Raw genomic sequence first — 16,514 nt, 5'->3', positions numbered from 1 at the left:
TCAACTGCAGCTCAGATTAAAAGGGAAGAAACTACCTGACTAGAAAATGGAGTAAGTGAGTTTACCCAGTTTGTAGACCATAGTGTAGTGATTGTATAGATAGCTGAGTTGTCACTGAAGAACTATTTTAATCACAACTGAGGTGATTTCTGGGTCTTTAATAGTGAATAAATTCCTGCTCATGATTACAGACCTTGCTGTCATATCACTCACCTAAGAAAGACACCCTATTCTTCTGAAGACCTTAATTACTGAAGAACATTACTGGAAAAATGGGACTCTCAATATCCATCCACAGGTTTGTGGATTGTTTAGGGAAACTAGAACTTCTGATAAAAAAATCTGCATAAAATTTGGGAAAGCTCCTTATCACATTCTGGTTTTGAAAAATGATGGGTGGTTCAAATCTGGCTTCCATTTCTCTTGATCTCCTAAACAGGGAGTTGAAAAGAAGTGGTTCAAGATATAAAGTTCTGGTTTTGATGTACTTCTAGGAAAAAAATGTAATATCCCAACAGTAGGAGATGTATCATCACAGTTATGAGACAAAGCAAGTAAGGAAACACCGATTTTAATTTTTTTTTCTGTTTTGCTTTACCTACTTCTTTCCACCAATGTAACAAATCCAGTACTGCTTTCTACTACTTAAATGGCAACATGGGGCAATGAATCAATATGAAGCAATAAAATGGAATTTAATTAGAAGGATTAGAAGGACGTTCTGTGGTTCATTGCAATTTGAGTGACTAACACTCTGCTCGAGTACTGAATAACGCTTTGCTCTTGGGTATCAAACCAACTGCCTTTGTGAAAGCATTCACAAATTTTAACACTGATGTGTTTTGGTTTGATGCCAGCTCTTCAAAATTGACTTGCTTTACAACATTTTAGCCAACCAGTCAGAGGGCATTGCATCTGACTTAGGTATGTAATTATGCAACAAGACTAAAAAGAATGAAATCATGAATAAGAAACAGAAGCAAAATATTTTTTCCAGCTGGTCTTTCAAAAAAAGAGTTCATTAGCAGAAATGGAGAACGGTTCAGAAATGATTTGCTAGCAACAAGGGAATTCTCTCCAAAACTCAAATCCTCAAATATGAACCAAAAAAGTCAATTAGCATGAAGGGGATCTGGGAAATTTTACTCTTCCCAAATAGATTCTTTGTTTAGGAGGAGGACTGTTTGATGTGATTTGCTGTTGCCTTGCTTTGGGCAGTCATTTAAGAGAAGGATTGCAAATTACCTGCAGTGCACAATGACAGGCCCTCTGCCAGGTGATTCCACCCTGTCCTCTTCTACATCCAGCATGAGCTGCAGCAGAGGCTGAGCACTGTCAGGGGTTTTGTGGTCTGGCCAGGACGTGTACCAGTAGTGTTTCACACTCTGAGACTCACTCCCTTGCTGAAAATAACATGAAGATTTTATATACACACTTGTGGTGAACAATTCTTTTTATTTCTGTCAATGTTATAGTAAAAAGACAGTAGAAATGTTAAGAGAGATTTAACAATATTTTTATTAGACTTGGAGGATGGAGTTGCAGGGAACAGGCATGCTTCCAGGGACACAGTTGTGAGAAGGGTTTCTGCACCTGAAAACTTAGCTGGTTTTCTAGCTATGTAATTTCTGCTCTGTCCATCTGACTACTGACTTGCTGATTGTGTTGTCAACTGGGAATCGTCAGAGGTCTGTGTTCGATCAGCAATAGGATCTACAGACATTGTCATGATATGGGCTTATGAATCTCTAAATTATTACATATTTCCACTGCCTTTTAAGGACATTATCATAAAAGTCTGGCATTAAAATTACAAGAGTATTTAAGTTAAAGGTGCAGAAGAACTGCCCTTCTAGATTAATCAAACATCCCAGTTTGTCCAGCTATTCTCTTCAAGAGCGGCTGCTACCACTTACTTCAACAAGCAAAGGGTCAAAATATGGGCTAGAGTAATTTGTGTTGGAAGATATGACTTCTGCCCACTTCTTACTGCCTGGGCTGAAACAATGAACAAATTTTCTCAATTCATTATTTATTGTAACACTCTGTTAGGAGCAGCAGATGATGCAATCTGATAGCACGGAAGTGTAATATGGGGAGGAAGTTAGAAGAGGAGCATCTGCCTTATTTTGCACAGTTAATGTTTAGTCAGAATCATGAAAGCATGAAGCTTTCCTTATACTCTTCTTATATTTTTAAGCTGCTCAAATGGGCTATAGATGCACTCAGCACGCAATATGAGCAGTGTACCTTTTTCAGAATGATGCTATGCTAGTTCTTTTATTAACTAAAATCCCTTTACATTGCCTTGGCAATGCTAAAAAGGCCTCAAAGCAAATGTAATTCAAGAAAGTGAAACCTGCACTTTTTCTGAAGCCTTTTTTTCTTGCCAGAGTGATACAAAGCATCAATACAATAAGTGTTTCAGCGCTTTGGTCACAATCATACCTTGCAGGTGTGAGCTCAGTTACTCCTCCTGTAAAAATTTATACCCTTTAAAGAAAAACACTTTAACTTCATTTAATGTAAAAGAATAAAGCATTAGGGACAATGCTTCTCAGATGCAGATTGTTACCTTTATTGTAAGCTGACGGACAGTATAGTTCTTGCATTCTTGTACACTGTTAACAAGGACTTCAACCTTCCCATAGATTCCTCTTTTTTCTGGCCAATAGAGCACGCATTTCTGAAAAGCAAGCATCAGCGTTGTCAACAAACTGGATCCTGGAGCCATATTCATATCTAATTTTTACACAGAATGTATTTGTGTCTGGAAAGTGCAGATGAATTCAGCTGAGGTGTTAATCATGTCAGAAGCTTTCCCAAATAAAATATTGCACAGTTCTTAATGAATGAATTAGGCCTGATTTTCAGGATCTAAATTTTTCAAATATGGATCTCTATCATGGAACACTTTGAACAGCTATTTTTATTCTCAAAAGCTCAATGAAGTTCAGTTAAAGGAATTATTTTTCCCTTTCAAAATTAAAGATCTTTTTTTTCTAAACTATTATTTAATTGATAGAATTAAATCTCTAAAATTTACTCTTTCCAAAGGGGATTTCCTTCTGAGCAAAAGATACAGAATTTTTCCTCTCCTCACAATACTTTTTATCCTCTCTACTATTCTGAGCCCTGATACAACAAAGCATCTAAATGAGCCCTTAGATCTTACTGAATTCAATGGGACTTAATGTGCATGTTAAAGTATTTTGCAGAATCTGATTTGTCTATTATGTAACTTACTGGAAAGTAATGTTAAAAAAATCCATCAGTCTTGCTAGAGCTACACAAAATTATATACAGAATTCTTAATGAAACAGTAGCGTTATACTATTTCAGCAATGTATCTGACAAGCACCTACTAAAAATGAGATGAAGAAATAGTATTTACAATATGAACCATTTTATTTTTCCCTGCAACAGTTTGCTTTTCTTCAAGTCAACTGCAACTTCATATTAAGTTCCATTAAAGTATCTCTCTAGTCTACCTGAAAACAAACATCCCCTGTTGTATAAATGTTTCTCTAAAAACAGACACTTATTACCTTAAGAGTGTAAGGTGTTTGAAAGCCACATTTTCTGAAATAATGCTGTCCAATCTGACTTGTTTGTTAAATAAAACCCCCCCAACAATTAAAGAAAACCTTCTTTTTAATATCTAATGCACAGGTATAAACAACACTAAGAGAACACAGTTTTACAATAGGAATCCCAGAAAGAAATTGTTTGTATTTCCTCACAAACTCTTGCTGAAGAAACTGGTATATATTTAGACAATCGCCTACATTACACAGCAAAATGAACAATCTCTTTAATATAATTAATTGCCATAAAGCATAACTCCCAGTAAATCCTCCTAAAAATGAACCCAAAAAAATTATCAGTGAAATGCAAGGCTTTACCACCAGGTGTGATCTTTAAGCTGCTACTCTACTTGATAACCCAATAGCTGATTGAACCAAATCATCTCTGTTGTATTAATACTTTTCTAAAAATAGATGCTAATTACCTTAATAGTGTAAGGTGTGTGAAAGCCGCATTTTCTGAAACAATGCTGGCCAATCTGACTGGTTTCGTTCAAATCCTGTCTTTTGCAGAATTACTCGAACATCCTAAATTTGCTGTCTCCCCGAAGACATCAAGAATGGCAATAAAATACTCAGACATTTGTATGAAAAAAAGTGTTCACAAGTCCCACAGTCCCCCCATGTGACACATATAGCTACTATCATCTGCCAGATCTGCAATTCATGCCCCTCCCTGGGAGTGTAGTTTTCAGTGCTAATATGGGAAAAAGAAAAGTCTAAATACACAATTGTACCCTGACAATCAACAATAGTTGAGTCAACCCCTGAGACTTCTTGATAAATGCGAGCATGCGACACTCACTACAAAGCCTTCAGGCACTCCAGAAGAGTGTTTTTCTTGACTCTTTCCCAGAATTGGAACTGGCAACTTGCACTGGGTGGACAATGAAATGGGGCTGTTCATTAAAATAACTTTCATTTAACAGTCCATCTACATTTAGCGAGATACAATGGATTATTTTTAACACAGTCTCTGTGCATCTTTTTAAAATACCGTTTGTTAGTGCTTTAAAAAATAGCTTCAAAAATAGAGCTGGGATCAGCTGGTGCAGAGACTTCTAAGAAGACACATATTTGGGGGAATTACCATGTTTTTGAAAGTTAATTGCAATAAAGGGATAAAGATGAAGATGGGAGGGATAAACATATCAGACATACAAAAAAAATATAGAAAATCCCAGGAGCATCAGCAAAAAAGAGTAGACTGCCTCAAGCTACTGCTTGAACTTTAGAGAAAGTTCCACTGGTCACAGGTAGGTGTATTTCAAACCTGTTTGAAAGCCAAACACAATGGTTAAGGCGGCTGCTTTCTAACCTCATGTCTGTAATCAGTAAAAGCTTATCACCTGCAGCATATATCAGAAAAAAAGAAAGAATTCACTTGTTCTTAGCATCACACTGCCCTCCACCTCCACTTTTTGTGCTGGTCCTGATTCTGTTCCTTGCTGTTCTTTCAGGCCACATAGTTTCCCTTTCAGCATATTCATCTATTACAGCACTTTCTAAATAGGTCACATATTTTGTGAGCTTGAGATTGAACAAACAAACCTCTATGTAGTCAGCAAACATAGAACAGCTATCAGCAGTTTTTTTTAAAAGATGCTAAAGCTCAAAAAAAAAAAAAAAAAGGAGTCCTAACCAACTTACATGGCAGCCCAAAAGCCTGGGAATCTTCTTATTTTTATATGGAAATTCTCATCTTCCTGCCACCTTTCAAGTTCTCCCCCTCAGATTAATTTCCATTGGTTAGCTTTTTGCTAATAAATGATTATTTATTTCTGATCTGGTGCCTGACCTTACTTTTTTTTTTTTTAAAAAAAAAGCCACCACATTCCCTGACCTGAACAGGAAGTTTATACAAGAAAGAGTGTCTTGAGTGACCTTTAATTGATTTCAGCCTTTGTCCTTCCCCCTGCCACAGGGCTGCAGGCTTAATCACCCTCCATCCCCTGTCCTGTGTCCTTGTACACCCCATCCCATGCCCGTTGGGTGCCAGGCTTCATGGGACCGCTCCTGAGGTGGATCTCCATAACTGAGTAGGATCTCGCCCTGCCTTGGGCTGGGACTGGCACCTTCTCTTTGCTGCAGTCAGTCTGTGCTCAGGGGCACAGGCTTTTTTAACTTGCCAGAAGTGCTCTATTGCAGCCTGGTCCCCCAGTTCTGCTGAATGAAAGAAGGCAGTCTCAGCTGACATGTTATTTACATGCTTTACTTTCCCTGGATTTCGACGCTGAACAAAATTAGTTTAACAACTCTCAAATATTTGTGAGGTTGCTTTACATCAGCTCCACTCCTTGTTTATTTCTCCATATAGCTATGCCAACAAATCTGCACATTAAGTGTCCCAATAACCAGGCCAACACACAACAGTAATGAATAAATACAACAAAGCTTCAATTCCAGAATCCCTTTTTTACTCCTGCCTTCTGTTTACTGTCACTACCAACTCAAGCATAAGAGGTATACTTTAAGAGGGCTTGCAGGATTTGCCTTCATATATTAAAATCCCCAAAGTTAGGACCAAATCTTCTTAAGTTTTTCCAAAACCTAAGACGTATGCATGGTGCCAATACTCAGCTTAGCTAATAAGTAATCTTCAAAGACGCTTGTGTGAATTCTGTAAAAGGTAAGATTTCTGAATTCCAAAATCTACTTTGCTATGTGTAAGCGTGCCTATAGACCAACTGAGGCAAAAAATGTTACATGAAAAATAATATAAGCTTTAAACAGTGAGTTAACAATATTGTCCTAGATAATTACTGACAAGATTTACATTGTCTGAGTTGAATAAACACGCATTGTTTAATGGATCTGTCAGTATTAGTCCCTTCTCCTTGCAGAATGTTCACAATATTCTTTATTTATGCTTTCCAAAATATGTTTCCTGGTTAACAGGTAATGTTGCTAGTAAGTTTTGAAGGCAAACTAAATGTGTGTTTTCTATGGGGTACAGAGCATAGCTACAAAAAACAGCAGATACAACAGAAGTCTATAAACTTCTCTATAAAATTATATAGAATTCAATAAAATTCTTACACTCCGCATTATTTGTCTGATTTCCATTGCTCAGTTGTCTTGACTAAACTCAGTAATAAACGAAGCTTATATGTGCCTCGTGGATAAAGCTTTGTAAGATCACTTCCTAAAATATTACTGCAGAATTAGAGATGGTCACCTTCAGTGGGTGATTTATCTCCGTCTCTTAGAGTGGGATGGATCACCCTCAGGAGGTGATTACTGCTCTTCAGTGACCACGGAGGACACCCAGATCATTAGATGAGATGCCTTTTTCCTCATATTAACCCCAAAATTACAGCCTAGCATTCCAACTTTCTCATTATTTATTCTGGCAGAAACTCCTTTGCTGTGGACTCTCCTCGGACAGGTAGATTTCCAATCTTTTCAGACGTTGAGTAGTTCTGAGGATAGGTTTTACAGATTCTGCTCAAAATACTCACAGCACCCACAGTTCGTTCAGCATTATTCTTGCTTACAAATCAATCTCCTTTTTTTTATCAGACTTTAAAATGAAAAAAAAAATCCAATAATTTAATGCTCCACTTTTTTCATACAGCTGAAATGAGTATTTTGCTCAGCACTCTACTTTAATATTGTATCTTCATCCATCTTACAAAAACCGTTACCACAGCCAGTCTTAACTATTTTTATACCTCATGGAAGGAAGTAACTCTATAGAAACCTTTGTTCATCATAATTTCACACAATATTCATTGTTATTGCAAATTTATCATATCAGTATATTGAACTAGGACACTAATGTCCCAAATAATTTTACTTATGCTAAATACATTAATTTATTGTTGAGATTAAGGTTTTTCATGTGTTTCTCATTTCAGAGCTCCCTCATTATACATGATTTTATACATTATAGTACATTATAGCTCAAATAGAGGCTGACTGATGTTAAACCAACTGAGGAGTGGGGTCTATACCTGAAAGTTAGGTATGGGGTTTTATTTGTGCAGGGGTGGATGTGGATGAGTGGATAAATACACTTTCAAATATGAAGGTATTTGTATGTGTGTATACTGCAGATGTACTTCCCTGAAAATGATGGAAATAAAGCAGACCACAGAGAAGAAAAAATATCAAGTGCTATTTAGCTAAATAACATCTGCTCTTGCCTTTCCTATAGCAAGCAACTACTTTAACGGTGAAGTTAATACACTGAGCATAGCCACTAAGCTGTTTTCTTTTCAATAGCAAGCAAGGTTTCAGGAGGAACCAGCTAACAGTGGGAGAGTTCCTAAGGTTTCTAGACAGGGCAGGATAGCTTGTGCAAACACAGCCTCTCTATACAGCCTGGGAACAATCTGAGATTCCCCACCCTTTCTATTAGGAGGAAATTACCACTGCCAGGCCACAACAATGCGGATAAACACCAGTGCCTAGAGCCTGCATAACTCAGGTAAACACAGGGCTTCCTGACACGATGGAAACCACTGGGCACTTCTTTCAAGTCATTCTTCTTACACAGTGTCAGATGTGAGTGTTTAAACAGTCAGCATTTCCTCAGCGAAATGCTTTTTCTTTTGGCCAATTAGGCTGGGGTAAGTGTTCTACGTTTTTCAGGGTAATCTTTTTAATGTGGGCTTCTGGACACTTGTTTGAACAGTTTAGTGCAAAATGGCACCTGGTTTAGAAATACATCTTGGGATATTTTACAGGACCGACCTACTTTTTACATACAGCCTTCTTAAAATCCACTGGATTTTAAGTTCACGTTAGAAGCCCAAACTCATAGTGACAAAGCGCCAAGCAGTGGTCAAGGGCAGAAAGAAGAGTATGTCTACTGAGCCCACATTTAAATGGAGCAGTGAGTTTGGGACCTGGGAATGCACAGAGGATCTTGGTCCCTTGATCACTCAGACCAGGAACTTTGCCTGAATAAACTGTGTTTGTCTATCATCACATGCATCTGAGTTGGAAGACCAGGGGTGTGAGTGGAGCAGGGGCAATATGGCCCTGATGCTTACCTGGCAAGGTGCTGACACTTGGTTGAGGCACCTACCTGGAGCTGGGAATTGCTACCAAGCCTAGCAGTTTGGACTCAAGAAAAAAGACAAACTCCTTTATGTCTGTGTCTCTCTTCTCCATGAGCCCTGTAAACCACTTCTTTAACATTCAAGCTTCCAAAACAGAGCTTTGTGTTGGCCCTCCGCATGGGAGAGTGATTTTCATTCCTAATGTCTGGCAGTCACAAATACGGACTCTGGCACTACCAGGGAAAGCCTGGCAACAATCTACATGAATACTAAATAAAGCTATTAAAGATGTAGTTGGGAATCGATCCAAAAGTCACAAAATGTATAACAGGCAGCTAGACAGTCATTAGAAATTAAAATGCAATTGTCATCTCTACTTGGTACTAAGGTACTAAGGTACTAAGCCATGTATTTTTGTTCTGGGTAAGTCCCTCCATGGTATTGGCGTTTGGAAGCCCAAACCAAATTTTTTCTCAGATGGTCCTGAAGATCTGTAGTATCTGTAATGGATTCAAAACCTGCCATTATAGCAAAGTGCAAACTTCAGTCATGTCAGGAAGTCTCTAAACATAGTGCTAACCATCTACTCTTTATATACCAGAAAGTAACAAGAAGTACAGAGGTGACCAACAAATAAATGAGCTGTTTCTTAAAAGAAACATGAACCAACCCAACAGCACAGATCTAGAAAATGGAATTCCTTTCTGTCTTTTTAAAAGATATCTCATGATTGCTATGCAATTGCAGTTGCTCTATTTGGCTCCTCCAACATTACTTTTCACATTGCCCATTACCAGAGTATTTAAGAGCCAATTATCTGCTAGCTTCCTTCCATACCTACTAAGGTTCTTTCTGTAGAATGCAGCCATAGGAATAATTTCTCAGTTTGGCTAGTTGTCATACCTCATTTTTTTCTTTCAGCTTTGTGATCATAACAATGACAGGGCTGTCTTCTTGCCAAACCATCTGCCAGAAATCATTCACGGTATTAATCATGGGTCCCTGAGTCGCAATGAAAGCCTTCTCTTTACCTCCATATCCCTGGTTGAGAAACAGACACAAAAGCATTTACTTTAAATTCATGTGGTTGACCAAAATTGCAGGTGAATGTTCTAAAAAAGCAGAAAAATAAATCAGGAATTAAAAAAAAAAAACAACAACCCAGCCCAAACTTATTTGAACTGAAAGCAGTTATGACTAACAATAGAACAGATCAGAAATTTTTCAGTAGAACAGTTTTTCCTCTGGAAACTACTGATGTGATGGACTGAAATGGTCCTCAGAATGCATTAATCCCTCTCAAATGTCTCTGTTTACTTGGCTTCTTCTAGCTTACTCTGTTTTCCAAGTTGTTGGGGCTTTCCATCATCCAGTGGTACTTTAAACCATGATTTATATTGCTGCAGTGTTTACAAGATAGTTTACAGTCAACAAGCCACAGAAAAAAAATTAGAACTATAAAACTGGTTTCTACGAAGATTCATGACAGGAAAAAAGGTTTAAAATACATGAATGCTTGTGGAGTCAGACTCTGTTATGCATCTTCGCTAAGGGAGAAGAGCCTTTATGAGACCTTATAGGAGGGACAGCATATCAGTATAGGGAGTCCCAAGACACACAAGTGTACAGGAGGTCAAAGAAAGGTCAGGCAAACAGCAGGGAAGCAGAGGAAAGGGAAAGGCAAGAAGAAATGGAAAAAACAGGAGATTGCCTTCTTATTTTTTGGGTGAGAAGGAGCGCTTGTGAGTTTGTGCAGTGACAGTGTGCCCATCAGTAATGCAGATCAGGAGAGCCTGGCAATGTCTGAAGGGGATGAGTGAATGGAGAACGTCTGGAGATGGTGTGGGAGCCTCTAGCCATGGGTCTTCCTTTTGCACACCTTTCTCCCTGACAGCTGTTACTCATTGCAGGAACCAATGGGATAAATCCTCAGCTGGTATAAACAGTCCTTCTTCTACTCACCAGGCTGCTTGAACACACTTTATCCAAGAATGGTCTGTCAGGATACCAGCAAGCCTAATGATAATGCATACACGGATGTGAAATTTCATTTTATGGCTGGGTTGTATTTTTAATGCAGTTGCTAACAGTTGAACCGGTGTTAGAAGCAGGAGAAATCACCATATGTTGGCCTGAAGGGTAGTGGCATGGGGAAAAGTGAGACCTAAGAGGACTCAAAACATGGCGTGGCTGAGGAAAGAATTGTTCTCCAAAGAGAACCGCTTTGCTTTGTTACATGATGATGTCTTTCATACAAAACACTGAAAGTATAGGATGTAAAGTGAGGCAGGATAAGGGGCATGGGGGACTTGAACGTATATATTCATGTACTTGTACTGTTATTTAAATAAGCAACATCATTGTAGAGCTCTAGGGCCAAATTTCAGTTGCACTATTATATTTATTCCAGCTGAGGATCTGGTACAGAACTACAAAAAAACATTTAATTTTGCAGGTAGAGGACTACATTCCTAAAACATGACTGAAGTAATTCCTTCGTAGTCTATTCAGCATACACTGTGCCATGAGTTCAAGAAGGCTCTGTGTCTGTGTGTCATCAAGGATTATAACACAGCTGATGCTTAGAAATAATGCTTTCCAGCAGTGTTGATGCTGGTAAAATCTTTGTATCATGTAACCATTCGATAAAGGGTATAAAATGTGAACAAGTGTATGTGCTGGTGCACATGTGTATCATCTTTAACATATCTGTTTATGCTCCTTTTCACAAATGTTAGAGTAGTTATTTACTTAACTGGTCATTTCAGGACTATCAATTGATACAGTTATGCATGAAGAAACCCCATCACCACTGAACTTGTTTGTGGATAACGTGACAGCAATGAGCAACCATACAGCTCATATTGCTGTTGACTCTGATGACCTCTTTACTAAAATACTGGTATCTCTGTCACTGTTAAATGGTAACCCTCTTTTCCCTGCTATAAGGCAGTAGGACAATATTAAATGGTAAATACTGAAGTAAACAAATAGTAATGCATGTTCTTCTTAATGTTTTTTATGAACTATTTGATAAGCTGGTTTCTTACTGCAACCATTTTAGTACATTCATGGCTCTGTGGTCTTTGTTACAAACAGCTCATGAAACTATTTCTATCACACCAATGTCAACAAAAAGATTAGGAATTATCAATGAAGATGGGTAGGAATAAAATGAGTGGCACCTTGGCAAAATCAGCTATTCACGTGGAAAATCAAATATTGTCTCAAAAGCACACAAAGAGTGTACATTTACTTACCCTAATGTAGTTAGCATTTATGTAGGTACTCAAGGAGTCAGATGGATTTTTTGGTTTCAAATACACTCTGCTTAGAGGATCTAAGAGCACAAGGAAGATGGAAATTGAAAAGAAAACCCATAATTAGAAGATTTCTATAGAGAATTAAAGACTTGTTGAAGAAAATAATCTACTGTTATTTGGGGTTGTCAAGCACTAAAGAATTATGCATCAAATTCTTTCCTCTGCAAAGGATCATCACGTGTAACTAAGGTACCGTTATATTGCACAATGCTAGGCTGTGTAGAAGTATCTCAGCAAGCTGTGGGCACTGAGGCAACACTATCAGGTTCAGGCAATGTTCAGCAAGGTCTAGTTTGCCTGTGTTGAGCATCAAGCTGACCTGCCTAGACTGTCTCTGAAACCTGTGTCATATCATTGTATGATGCTAGATAATTGCACCAAGTCCTTCGGATTTAACTTTGATATCTTTGCCTGAAGCTGTACTGTTCCAATGACTACGGTTGCATTTAAATTACAAAAAGCTCCCTCTGCCTGGGATGAAATCAGCTATACATTTTTATACCAATTCAAGTTCACTGTAAGGGGCTGGACAAAGTAATCCATATCCTTTCCTTCAGTCCTGTGTTCTCATCTGACACAATTTGTGACCATTCCTGTCTACTGGACTGGAGACACAATGCCAAAATATAGGAACATTTTTCTTCACGCCCTTCTTTCCTTCACTGTCTTGGATGATCGAGAATGGAGTGGGGGCCAGTTCTGTTGAGTATAGAGCTGGGGGTTACTAAATGCCTCCTGCAAAGGAAGTTTTTGCTCTCTCATTTGTGATGATGCGATCCCCCATGTATTACCCTTTTGGAATTAAGGCCAGTAAATTCACAATTACACAGCGTAACAGAAAGGGATAAGGAGAAGGGGAGTGAGGTACCTATGTTGTGGCTGTCTAGGGGCACGCTTTGACTTTCTTCACACCTTTTCTGAAAAAATATTCCAATGTTAATAAATGATATGGAAATATTTATGTACTGAAAAATCTGGTATTTTCTTCTGGGAATTTGTTTAAATATTTAATTAGTATCAGCAGCTTTTTGACAGTTCACAGACACCTATTGGTTTGGAAATAGTCTCTGGATGGCTGCTTTGCTGAGTGCAATCTAGGCAATGTGTCCAAAGATACATACACGGATGCTGAACTGGAGAGCAGTAAGAAAACACTATTTATTATGTGGCCCTACTGTTTACACAAGGATTATATAATTGATGTTCACATGCTGTAGCAAAAACTGTTATTTTCAGGGTTGCTTTTAGATTTCTATTGTGACTTTTAACGCTATTCCTAAGAACAAGATAAAACCTTTGCAAATCAAAGGAAGAGAAGGGATGATCCCAAACATACTTTTTGCCCTTTTCCCGCTGGAGGTCACAGGAGCGTCTTTGACCGGAGTGGAGCCTTTGCAGGACCCAGGCTGGTGTTTTGAAAGCATGTTTCTTAAAACGTGCAAATGAATGCATGACTTCTAATTGAAAGTCTGTGCACTGAAGTCTTGTCTTTGGCGTTAATAGGACAACATGAACCCTAGTTAGCTTGTGTTAAAATCTCTTTGTACTAGCTTTCCCAACTTTTTCACTTAGAGCTTTTTTTTTTCCTCCCCTTAACAATATGAGGACAGGAAACCTCTCATTCCTTTTCAGCACAGAATGATTATTAGCCATTTCCACAAATGCCTCAGGCTACGTGGCCTTGAAAAAACACCAGCTTCCTCTAGCTCACACAATGCTTCTGATTCTGGTGTAGCTTGACCCCTACCTTAAAAAACCTCTTCCAAGCAGACTCAACATCCAGTTTAATTACCATGTCTTGAGATAAATCCCTCTGTTACTAAGGAGCAGCTAAATCAGTTTTGCAATTTCTGAGACCTCCTTCCAACTCCAATCAACAAAACTTACACTGCTTCCGAATGGGAATCTTTTATAAATTAACAGTCCCGATCAGTTATGAAATAGGTAAGTGCTGTAAACCCAGCTCCGAATGAGGAAAACCTGAGCACCGCTAAAGATCCAGAGCCAATAAGCAATCATCGGACACAAATGGAAGTAATTAGTCTTCTCCTGAATGACAAATACCTTGGAGGTAATAGTCTTTTCCTCAAGGAGGGTAAAGTCTGAGAGTCTGAAGCTACAGCAGAAAGACACAGATGGTGACTGCAAGGCTGAATTTATCAATGTTTGTAAAGCATCTTGAAATGCAGCAGAGCTGTTAAGCACTTATAATTACTAATAAAAAATGTCTCCTACAATTTTGACTGAGGCAAAATTACTGCTGTTTTCTTCCATGTATCCAGGAGGTCTGGAATAGCTCTCCCATTAGAGTAGAAGAAACTGCCTCTATCTCCACCTTTAACAAATTAATATTGGCCTGAATTCACCACACTGGAGGAATAGGAGGGTGGTAAAGGAGCCCTAGCTTGCCCCCATGAGACTGCCTGGTGCAGGGAACAAGCTGGGCTGTATGGTGGCACTGCTGGACAGCCTCCCTCACTGCCATCCATACTGGAGATTCATCCACTCCATGAACACCACTTTGTCATGGAGACCCAGGGCTTTGTCCCATTGCAAAGGCTGTATTTGTTGCACTATGGGTTTTCTTCTTTTTTTCTTCTTCCATTTTGACTGTTACTATGGTCTGAATTCTTTAGGGCATGGGTATGTTCACATTTGCTGCATTTCCAAGATAAGTCATTTGTTACTCCTAGTCCAGTCCTAGTTGCCTTACCAACAGTAGGACTGAAACACTGTGAGAAGGGCTGTCCTTAAAGTATTTGTTTTGTGAGCAGGAAAGGAAGATGAAAATTTTGTGAGCCAGACTGCTCTCACACTTGCGGCTCAAAAGATCATAAATCTTTCAGATATTGAAACATTTTGAAATTTATCCACCTCTATTTTGTCTGGTTTTGCTTACAGTCTATAAATGAATTATGGATACTGGTATTATTTGGTAAACATTGTAACACAGAATGTGAATGCATCATACCAGACTGCATTCCTAATCTCTGCCTGGTAGGGAATAGGCTATTAGACTTGCAAATAATAGAACTGCCTCAAAACCCCTCACGTATAAAACACCTGTAAACTGTGCATCATTTTTAAATCTCATCTGAAACATTTCCTGGCACTTCCAATATAAACCAGGATTTCTCAATGGAAAACTTAACAGATTTATCATGGTAAGTACTTCTGCTTTTTAAAACATGCTTCAGCAAAACAAAATTAATTTCATTCATGCAAAGGAATCTTTCTTACCTACTGAAAATAAAGTCTGCCTAATATCCATTTACATTTTTTAACTATGCAGTCTAACACAGATAAATTATTATAATACTGGATATTTACAAATATTACAGATGTTATGATACTGGTGACCACAACTGGGACACATTTTGCCGACTCACATGGATATACAAAAATACTTTGATCAACCCATGTTGAATTCTGCTAAGATTAAGCAGTTTTTCTCCTTCCGCTTTGTAACTATGATTTTTTTCTTTAGTCTTTGAAAGCCTGCTGGTGATACTATTGCCTTCATCAGGAAGCAGGACTGGGGCAAACACGACCTTTGGTGGTCAGGACCACAGTGCAAGGGAGCTTGAAAATTCCCCACATCAAGAGAAAAATTTTCCAGGATCTGTCTATAAGCTTGCATAACAAAGTGCTTTGTTCATACGATTTAGATTTAACTTTCCCCTTGTCTTTAGCTGGAGTGCCAGAGCCAGTGTTAGCACAAGCACTTTAAGCAACAGCTTGTGGATTTGTGGGTCTGACCCGCCAAGTGGTTCACGTCACTATGAATCTGCTGTTCTGCCAGGAGTGTTTTCATGTAGGCTTTTGCACTGAGGGTGCTCTTCAGAAAGGGATAAGGGATGACATCCAGGTAATTTGGATGTGTCCCACAGATGAAGATACCCACAGAATAGTGTTAAACCACTTTCTCCTTTGTAAGCAAGAGCCCACACATTCTCTAAAGCACCATGGGAATTCTGTTTCTGGTTTGAGGTGGAAAAGTGAGATAGGAAGGGGAAAAGATACAGGCCTTTGAAGCTGAGGTCCTGCTGCAGGACATGTAGCAGGGGCTGCAGGAGACAGGCAAAGGTGAAGATGTAGAGTAAGAGGATGGGGAAGGAGTAGCGGGGCAGGTGTTCTGCCACAAGAATGTGACTGTGGTGAGAGACTGGGAAATTTGTGTGCAGGATTGGAAACCTGCTCAAAGGGAGTGAGAAATGCTGTAGGTGGATGGCAGAGGGAATGCAGCTGAAGACACGGAGCGGGGTTTGACAGGACCATTGGGTGGGGTCACAGTCAGGAGGAAGGACGGAAAAACAGTGATTTTAAGGAACTGTTTAGCCACTTGCCTCTGATCCCACACTGTCCCCTTGTTAGCTATATTAGCATATTATTATAAAGCAAATAACACTTAGAAAACTTAAAGAAGCATATTAAAGAGCATTGGCTATGTTATACTGCAACAGAAACATCTTTCATAGAGATGTAACATTTCCTGTACTTTATAGTTTTCCAAATAGAAAAATGTTCATTAGGCATTCATTTTATTTTACATGAGTGTGCCTGGCTGGGTAGTATCTATTAACATGAACCCACCC

At 38.7% G+C, this 16,514-nt stretch overlaps 1 protein-coding gene across 1 annotated transcript in view; it reads right to left on the bottom strand.

Moving 5' to 3' along the window:
- The window catches only part of PTPRR (protein tyrosine phosphatase receptor type R), a 154,104-nt gene that overhangs the window by 10,574 nt on the left and 127,016 nt on the right, over positions 1-16,514 (bottom strand). The window contains exons 9-12 of the mRNA XM_075080809.1: positions 11,857-11,936; positions 9,500-9,637; positions 2,576-2,686; positions 1,246-1,403 (exon numbers count right to left, since the gene is read on the bottom strand). Of these exons, the coding sequence (XP_074936910.1) occupies positions 1,246-1,403; positions 2,576-2,686; positions 9,500-9,637; positions 11,857-11,936 (487 nt within the window). The remainder of the gene's footprint in view (positions 1-1,245; positions 1,404-2,575; positions 2,687-9,499; positions 9,638-11,856; positions 11,937-16,514) is intronic.

This window comes from Phalacrocorax aristotelis, chromosome 1 (genome assembly GCF_949628215.1).
Source record: "Phalacrocorax aristotelis chromosome 1, bGulAri2.1, whole genome shotgun sequence".
NCBI lineage: Eukaryota > Metazoa > Chordata > Aves > Suliformes > Phalacrocoracidae > Phalacrocorax > Phalacrocorax aristotelis.
Note: the sequence above shows the minus strand (reverse complement) of the source record. Positions and strands in the feature narration are given on the sequence as shown.